This window comes from Triplophysa rosa, linkage group LG8 (genome assembly GCF_024868665.1).
Source record: "Triplophysa rosa linkage group LG8, Trosa_1v2, whole genome shotgun sequence".
In the NCBI taxonomy this organism is placed as follows: Eukaryota; Metazoa; Chordata; class Actinopteri; order Cypriniformes; family Nemacheilidae; genus Triplophysa; species Triplophysa rosa.
In genome coordinates this window covers 17,241,979-17,251,735 of record NC_079897.1, presented here as the reverse complement: position 1 = coordinate 17,251,735, position 9,757 = coordinate 17,241,979, and the positions used below count along the sequence as shown (strand labels likewise).

The 9,757-nt window shown below is 37.8% G+C and overlaps 1 protein-coding gene across 1 annotated transcript in view; it reads right to left on the bottom strand.

The window, feature by feature from the left end:
* The window catches only part of mrpl13 (mitochondrial ribosomal protein L13), a 32,207-nt gene that overhangs the window by 22,348 nt on the left and 102 nt on the right, over positions 1-9,757 (bottom strand). Inside the window, exons 2-7 of the mRNA XM_057339998.1 lie at positions 9,536-9,640; positions 9,051-9,174; positions 7,899-7,992; positions 7,649-7,709; positions 5,204-5,290; positions 4,775-4,896 (exon numbers count right to left, since the gene is read on the bottom strand). Of these exons, the coding sequence (XP_057195981.1) occupies positions 4,775-4,896; positions 5,204-5,290; positions 7,649-7,709; positions 7,899-7,992; positions 9,051-9,174; positions 9,536-9,562 (515 nt within the window). The 5' untranslated portion in view covers positions 9,563-9,640. The remainder of the gene's footprint in view (positions 1-4,774; positions 4,897-5,203; positions 5,291-7,648; positions 7,710-7,898; positions 7,993-9,050; positions 9,175-9,535; positions 9,641-9,757) is intronic.

Here is a 9,757-nt window from a genome sequence, read left to right as displayed (position 1 = left end):
TCCAGTACAAGGCTATAGAAAGAGATATCTTGAACGACTTGAGGGACGAACACCAGTACAACTATTGAGCTCGGACACAGCAATTCTTGCAGTAGGATATTCATCTTCATCTCTCCAGATTTATGAAGAACGTTATGGAAGTACTGTTTTTAATTTTTTCTCTCGACCAGGCTATCGACCAGTAATAGATAGAAAAAATAGACTTTTGACCATTACTCGTCATTCTTTGCCTATTACAGTATGGGAATATGAATGTGGACATTACCCTATGAATTAAGTTGATATAGTATTTTTGATTGAAACTTTTTTACTGTCATCACTTGTCATCATGGAAAGCTCAAGACACCCATGCCATCCTATGAGACTCCGAAAATTGTGTGGAGAGCGAGAGATAGCATCTATGTTGATCATTTTGACATGTGTGATCATAATACCAATCATTATGGGAAACACTACTGAAAAAGAACTTCCAGATACTCATTTCAAGGACAACATAACTCTGCGCAAAGACATGGATATGGATTTGAACGATACAGACTTTTTAAATACTACCTTGGAGCAGGCTGACCCAGGAGTAAATGCTGCTGCATCTGACCATTTGTTCCCAGGTCAGTTAGTTCCAGAGTCTGCGGCAAAACACCGAAATAAACGACAGAGTAACAACTATACAACAGAGGACTCATGGATGGATCTCCCTAATCCCCCTCATCCCTATGCTACTAACATGTGGTGGAGATTCACTAATCATACAGTTAAGATGTATGCTTCCAGAAACTGTTATGTTTGTGCCCAATTTCCTCATAGTGCAGTTGGAGGAGACTGGTGGCCACATCAAGATCTGAATACTACATTTGAGATAGCTATGATTGCAGTAGCAGCTGCCACGCTACAACAGAACGAGGGAGCTGTGATATATCAAAAAATGGATACTTGGCAAACAATTGTTATCCCTAAAAGAATCTTTGCTCAAATAGCGACTGTAAAGCGTATACCAAGTAATCTCATCTGTTATGAGCGACTTTCAGAAACTCCAGGAGCTTCAACAACTTCAGGAAAACAATTCTTGGGAAAGTTACCAGAGAAGAAATGTTCAGATATCTACAAGCAAACAAATGCAACTATAAGACAAAATTGTATGTCATGTCTTCGAACAGTAGATCAAGAGAATTCTAAACTAGGCAGTGCTACAACTACCCATGAAGCACCACAGCCACTTGTGACCTATCAATATCTTCTGACTTCAGAAAAAGAAAGAGCAAAATGTCCATTATGTTCAACTGTGCATGTTCCAGATCAACAAGGAACAGGTGTCATTGAGGGACACTACTGGCTGTGTGGATATCGAGTATACTTATCCCTACCAGAGGAGTGGATAGGACTTTGTGCTTTAGTCCAACTGCATGGTGGTGCCATTATTTTACCACATCGATCAATGGAGAATCAACAACGGACAAAAAGAGACTTAATCAACTTCCTGAGAGAGAGCCCAGTGCCAAAGAATCATCACATATGGACTATTGCTGAGAAGCTTGTGGCTGCTTTCCTTCCAGCACTGGGAATGGAATCACTGATGGAAGAAGTGGAAATCACCAGATATGAGCTGTCTTCATTTATCAACACAACGAAAATCATGATGGAGGGAATCAGAGAGGAACTGCGAGGAATAAGACTTACTGCTCTCCAGAATCGGATGGTTTTGGATCAACTCACTGCAGCGCAAGGAGGTGTTTGTGTTATGGTAGGAGAGACTTGTTGTACCTACATACCAGACAATGACGCGGATGGACATCTTATCGAACAAGGAATAGAGAATATTACATTGTTGTCTACAATGATTGCAAAGAATGAAGTGAACACAGACTCTTCCATTTGGAACTGGTTTAACAGCATATTCCCTAATCTGCATAACATATTGATGTTTGCTGCGTGTATTATATCACCAATTCTGATATTGTTATGTTGTTGGCCTTGCATAATGCATGCATGTAAGAGAGTTATTCCATCTGGTCCTCATCATCAGATGATGGTCTATTCAGTCAGTGATGATCAACTCTTTGCAATTGATCAACTCTTTGCAGTTGAGTAAGAAAAGTTACTAAAGTAATTGGTTAAAAGCAGGTGTTATCCGTGTTACGAGATGACCAAGATGGGTCAGTTGGATTTTTATCTTTTATAGCTTGCATTCATACCTACAATAAGTATAATCATTGATATTGATTCATTTTGCTCATGCAGATATATTTTCTTTGTAGTAGATATTCCTCTTACATTAGTAGACTTAATCATGTGTGGGACTCTTATGGAGCCCCAAAGGGGGGAATATATTGTGCATAATTCTGATCATTTTGTGTCATTTTGTGCATATGTGCACTTTTGGGCTCTGTTGTACATCCCACTTATAAGAAGTATTCATAGGAATGATATTACCATAGATGTGTTAATAATCAGACCAATGATTGAGTGTTACAAGTGAATATATGAAGATGATTTGATGATTTAATGATATAATCAGTATACTTAAGCATTGATTGAGTGTTGTTTGAACTATAAGTATATTTTTAATCGTTTTAACCAAGTATAGAACACATTTCAGCAATACAAAATTCAGTGATGTCTTTGAGATCTGTTTGAGGCCTGACCTAGATAAAGTTCAAAAGGTTGAACATGTAGTTCACTTTGTGGCCTGAAAACTGGTACCAACAGGAAAACTTATTTTTAAAAACCAAGTAAAGGTCGACATTCCACTATTAGATACAAACCTTGTTGCCTAGAAAATAATAGTGGCAGACGAGAATGATTGGATAATAAAAAATAAAAGGTAAAGGGAATTTCCTGATTGGTTTAGGAAAGCACCTCCTTTCCTAAGTTTCACTATAACTACAGGCTGGAAAACACTAAGTTTTCAGATGACTTGGGACATCTCCTTTGTTTGACCTGATCAAATAAAGTTAACTCCTTGACTCCTGAACCTTCTTTGTCTGAGAGATTTTTTGAACTTCAAGATCGACTTCTACCACATCAATCCCCATCTCTCTTCGATGCGCATCGTGACATTTTTGCATCGCGAAATATCGTAGTACGAAGTATCGTTACACCCCTATCTGTTTGAGGTCTTTTACGCCTCCCACAGTGAGGTGGCGGTTTCTAATACGCGTCAATATCTTCTACAGCAGGTATAATGCAGATTTAATTTCTGCATTTCAAGCTTTGAGATTCATCCGGCCACACTTGTATGATAATGATAATAATGAAATCATCAGTCAACTGTGCCACGCTCATAAAAGTTTAATAGAGGCCACGGGAAGAGCTCGTCCTTATCGGTCATATGCAGTGAATGGAAAAACAAATTCAAACTCTGCGTTAAAAAGCCCGAGAGTTGTTTTTTGGCGTGATTTTTTTCTAGAACTAGAGGTCTAGGAGCCATACGTTAGGGATGAGCAGGGCAAATAACATTTTTGAGATTGGAAAAGTTATAGGAGAGGGACAATCTGTGGAGATGTAAAGGGTTTACGACGTGTTTAACAGCAGTGAAGCAGCTGTGTGAACGTTCTAGTGATTTTTTATGTCTTTTGAGGATCTTATGCGCTGCCAAACAAGGCTGAAATGTAATCGGATTACTTTCAGAGTCCTTCAAGGTCACATACGTATATACACAAAGTCAATTAAGAAGAAATATTAAAAAACAACTAGTATTTATTAAGGGTTTGGTTTAAGAAAATGTCATTTAGTTGTAACCTTTGATAAAGAAAGTGTTTTTGTAGCTGGAAGGCATAGTTTGCACTGTACAACCAGGTTGTTTGCATTTTCTTCTTTGAAAACAAAAGAGCTGCGAATGTAGACGTGTTATTTGCGCGTGCGCCACCGTCATCACAGACAACAGAACCAGGAACTAAGCAGCGCTCAAAAATAAGTGTTATGCCAAAATACTGATTTATTTAGTTTAAATGAAACCATTGTAAACCTAAAAGTATTTACATTTTTACAAAATGTTTTTATGTAGGCCTAACTGTAACGTATTACAGTTACTAGTTTTTTGTATCTTCATTACATAACGCCGTTACATGTATTCTGTTACTGCTCAACCCTGAATACGACATACATGCTTGACTTCTAAAACAGCTTTTTTCATTTATTATTTATTTCATTTTGCTAATTGAGTATTCTGCATGAAGTTGACAAATTTTAAATGTCTGAAAAGAACTAAACAATAGTTCCAAACAATGAAAATAATACTTTTGTAATGATTTTATAGACAAGTCAAAAGGAGCATATTTCTGATTTAGTTTTGATGAGGGCATCTGAGCTGAAACCTAAAAAACGGCATCAAAAATAAGCTCCCCATTGTGACCTCACAAGCAGTGTGTGATTGGTCGGCCTGTGAGTCAGTGACTCATCTCTCATAAATCTGATTGGACGTCTGCAGTGTGTAGAGCAGCAGAGCGCCCATTCGGAAAAGTGCAGCTTCACAGATGAATGATAAAATATCTCTTTCTCCCCTCAGGTGAACACCTCAGCTATACTCTAAATCTAATACAACACTCATTAATAGACTTCAGAAACCTGAGGAGTGATAACAGGAAAGAAATGGAGAGAATAATTCACCCAAAAAGAAAAACGGTCATTATTGACTCACCCTTATACAAAATCATATGAAAGGGAACCGCACAACTAAAGAATCAAATCGTTCAATCTGAAGCGAATCGGATCAACCATTTGAAAATAACCATTTCTGTAGTAAACCGATTCATAAGTAAAAAAGACTAATGACACTTACGGGTTCCACAGCAAGGGGAACGCATCTCTCTCCTCCTGCGTGTACTCGCTGAGCTTGCGAGGAATCTTTCTGGGTTGAGGAAGTTCCTCTGTCAGGTTCTTCAAAATATCCTCAGGAATAACCTGACACAGGACAAACAGCATACATCAGAGACAACCCTTTCTAACAGATTACCCTAAAACCATTTCTGATACGCTGAGGTCATTCAGCAGCAGGATATTGTTATATGTTATATTTTAAGCAGTTATAGAAGACATGTCAAATTGCATTATTTATAGACATAATTGAACACATCCCGTCCTCCAACGGCTAGAGAAGAAACAGGGAAAACATTCATCAAACCCGCTGACATGCGTTTGCTTTCCAAACATGTCATGTTTTGGATAAAACATCGATGAGCATAAATCAGAGCATCGACTGTAAGCTTACATCATCTGGGAAGATGTGAAGCCGTTGCATCATGGTCCTTCTGGTGAGGTTTTTGGGGAGCATGCCGTAAACTGCCAGTTTAATGATCTGTGACCCAAAAAAAGTTAAGTATTAAATAACACAGAGATTTGGCCACTACTTGTGTCAATATATCTCATGAAATGTATAAGAAAGAGAGATTTCTGCTAAGAAACCCTGCCACAAATATCACAATCCACATTCTGCTTGTGTGTTTTTACAGTTTACACAAGAATAAAACAGAGCATGATGTGTCTGTGGTGTTATTTGTATACGATTAAAAAGTAAAGAGTGAATCATGCCCCTGTCAAATTTGAAATTCAAATACACAGAGCAAAAAACCTCTGTCACTTTTCTCCAAACGCCATTTAAATGAGGTAAACATTAAAAGAATGAATATCAGTCCCTTTGCATATACCACCACGGCAACTGAATACATGAGCAGCGAGGCATTTTAAAGCACAAAGTCTCCTCGCCTACAACACGCCAAACCAACCACATCACTCTTTCATCAGAACGCTCTCCGGCATTAATCAGGATTATTTTGGGGAGGTGAATGCTTGATAGATGAAAGCTGTCTGAAGGCACGATCAGTCCTCACAACTGCCACCTTCCTCCGATCATTATCCACAATTATCGCTGATACAGTCCCCCCTGCACTGGAATAACTCAGCCTGAGTCAAACATTCATCTTATTAATGACCGGGAATGAGACACAAGACCAGAGAGGGGAGGCAGGCTGAATCTGTTTTTTTCTGGGCCACGGAACGGCATTTACGTGGTTGTCTACTTCTCCACTCGTTATGTCCCGGCCCTGCCCGCAGGAACAGACCGATTCAGGGTCAAGTGTTTGCGTGCCTGGACTTTGGATGGATTCTAAATAATAAGGCGCTGCTCGACTGTCACTGTGCAAAGTAACAGTCAAGGTTGTTGGGTGTAGGAGGGGTTAAAGGGACAGTTCACCCAAAAATGAAAATCCTGTGACCATTTTCTCACCCTCAAGCTCTAAAACTGCGTAAAATTCATTGTTCTGTTGAACACAAAATATGGTATTTTCAACATTATGGGAAACTTAACAGTTCTGGGGCACCATTGACTACCATAGTAGTTTTTTTCCCTATAGTGTCCCAGAACTTTATGGATAAACATTCTTCTAAATATCATTTTGTGTTGAGTAGAACAACTAAATTTAGCCCAAGTAGGGGGTGAGTAAATGGTGACAGAATTTTTTGCGCAAACTATCCCTTTAAGAACAGTTAGAAATGTGACATGCTCTGCTTCTCTATAATTCAACAAGATAGCAGCGAAATTTGTGTCCAATTTTATAATAACCAAAAAGATTTTTTCACTTATACATATACAGATATATTCATGGAATACACATCTATATATAATATATATTTATTCTATATCAAAAATATATTATACATAGACCGCTTTGGAAAACGTAAACAACGCTGGTTCAGGAGAACACTGTGTTTTAGTTTTTTTAACACTACACAAACGTTTGAACAAAATACAACCAACAGAACGTTTATAACCAAATCAAAATGTTAAGTAGATATCTTCAAGATTTACTTACATAAGAAAGACAAAAAATAAATATGAAACCGGAAGTGCTTCTGGACCAGTGTTTACATCTTGTGGAATACTATTTCCCTACGAAACGGGTGGGGGGGTTATATTGCGGAGTGAAAGAAATGACTGGTCACTGACATGGCAGAAGCCAGACTCGAATGTTTGTCACCTACATGATCGCAATGGTTTACATGTAGACAGAGCACTTAAAGCCATTTCTGTTGTTTGATCACCAGATGGTATTTTGTTATTCTCTAACACATGAGCGTGAGATTCACAGTGCACAGTGGTTGACAGTTTTTTTTTAATCCAGGCGTGTAAACAGCTGGTTTCACTTTGCAGAGGTGTATATTGGATGGGGACAGCACAGGACCAACAGACAGGAAAGACTTTTATTTTAATAATGTAGAGGTATTTTAGTTTTGAGAATCCCTTAAAAACAATTTCTAAGTTGTGTGAAGGATGAGCTGTGAAAAAGTAGCAGAGATAAGCAAGAACATTAAAGAGAGCGGAAGCGTTATAAAAACAGGCTGAAATACAGATTCAGCATTAATTATGCAAATCACATGTCTTGCTGATTGTGAAAGAGTATTTTGCTTTGCAATTGGCATTATCTCAAATTACTCAAAAACATTCGAGCATAATTTACATAAATTAATACATTCAAGTATACTGTCACCTCCAAGGTGCAGTGCAATTCTATTATTTAATAATTAAATACAAACAGGTCTGTGACGCTGACAGGCTTGTGAGTGATGTGTGGATGGTAGAAATTGCCACGAAATCCAATTCGTTACAGAGAAATATGAATTTCCGGTTCAAAAAACAAATTCAGAGATGAATACTTACAGCTGTCGGGTCTTTTTTGTGCATTTGGGCTGCGGTGAGTTGTTTAAAACCTCCCGGATAACTGAGATGAAAAGGGAAGATATTAGCAGCACATTCTTTCAATTACATGCATCACGCATATCGTAAGTCAAGTGATTCCTATCTGAAATTTCCTCTCCCTGTCAAGCAGAGCGGAGGCCATAATAAATGACTAGAGCTTGCTCTATCTTCTCATAAGCTTGAGTATGAAAGCAAAAAAAATCAAGTTTACCCAGTGTGAGACGAATACACTTTCTGTTCCCATTTGTTTCCAGAGAAGGCGATGTGTCTAGTGTTCATGACCACCACATGATCTCCAATATCACCTGAGAAACAGACACAAGGTCATAATTAAGTCAACATGCTTAACTTCTCTCCCACTGCTCCCCGCAGAGGAACATATAGTTCCTTGTGATTATTCCAAATGAATCACACGACATACACCTCATGACTCAAGACCCAAAATCATTGATGAAGTGCTGATGGCAGTTGTATTATTTTATTACTATGAACACACATATAAAAAATGAGATGGATAAACCAAATATAACATTAATTAATGTATTTATTTAGTACATGCACACACACACACATTTGTAACTGGTATGAAGTCCTACATTTAAGCCATTAAACGCATCCCATCCTTCATCCCGCCTGGCAGAACTGCACAAGCCTGGAATTTTCATCTCTTGGCCTGCTTTGCTTATTCATTTATCAGAGTGAGCATTTCATTAAAAACTCTCAGCATGTCTCAGGAAGTCAGCATCATCTGCTGGGTCTGAGGTGATGTTCGCTTCTGTGAGAGCACGCAGTTCCAGACGGATGTATTAATGGCACAGCCTGTCCAAGCCAGGAGTAATGGCATCTTATGTCTCACCGGAATATACCATAAAATTGGCTTTACACATTCAAATCAAGGAATAGGATATATTTCCTGCCAATAAGTTGTGAAAGAATACATTGTGATTCATAGAATTGTTATTAAAATTTCAAAAAGAAAATCCTGATTAAAGATACAGCCTTTCATGTATTATTTTGCTATTCACATTTTTATGGTGATCACAGCTAGCCTGTACAAATTACATTATGCAGCATAGAAGCCATTTTAACATTCTTTATAAGCCCTAAAAACCGTAACAGACTCATAAAGTAGCTCAGTTACATTAGACAATAACAGTATGGTTTAAAGGTACACATGTACCAAAATAAAAATGGATCACAACTTTAAGGTTGGTCTTAACTGAGTATTTAAACTGTGATCTACTTCCATCTTGTGGCCATTAGGCAACTACACATTTTACATGATCCCAAATGAATGTTGTTCTGTTCTGCCTGAGGTTAGGGAAAAGGAGAGTCGCACGTGTGAATGATTTTGTTTACTCACTCAGTGGATGGTAAATGGGTTTATGTTTTCCTTGAAGTCTCACTGCACACATAGTGGCAATCTTCCCTGGAGGCTGTAGCCTGGCGTCTATAAGTAACCACGATCTTGCGAAAGTCGCCCATTGCTTATTAAAAAAAAAGAAATATTGCAATTTAACAGACGTTTGTGATGACATTAGCAGTGGGTGTTACGTACTGTAGAAGTCGCTTCACCTGTCACAACTGATGCATTGCATTGACAACATATTTTCGTAAAAGGCTGTTGAACACTACAATAACTATGTATATTATTCAAATAAAATACTCTAGACCCAAACATACGAGTTCAGGCATTATATTTTTTCTGACATTGATCGTAAGCTTTTTTGTACGAGTTTTAACAGTAAGATGATGTTAAACATCGCTTGACAAAATAATGTTTTAATAAATGACACAGAACCAGTATGATCATGCCGTAATATATAAACAATAATACATTAACGTTACCTGAGCTGATCTTGAAAAACTAGACATTTTACATGAACATTTGAAAGATTTGACCTCAATGTGGCTCTTTCGGTACAGCAGCAATTTTCTTCCCCCAAACAACAGCTGAAAAGAAAACAGTTCCGGTATCAATAAACATACGTTTATTCTCAATTATTCGACTGATAACATTGCATTAATTAAAAATGATCCTTTTAACGACCTAATAATAAAAGACAATGC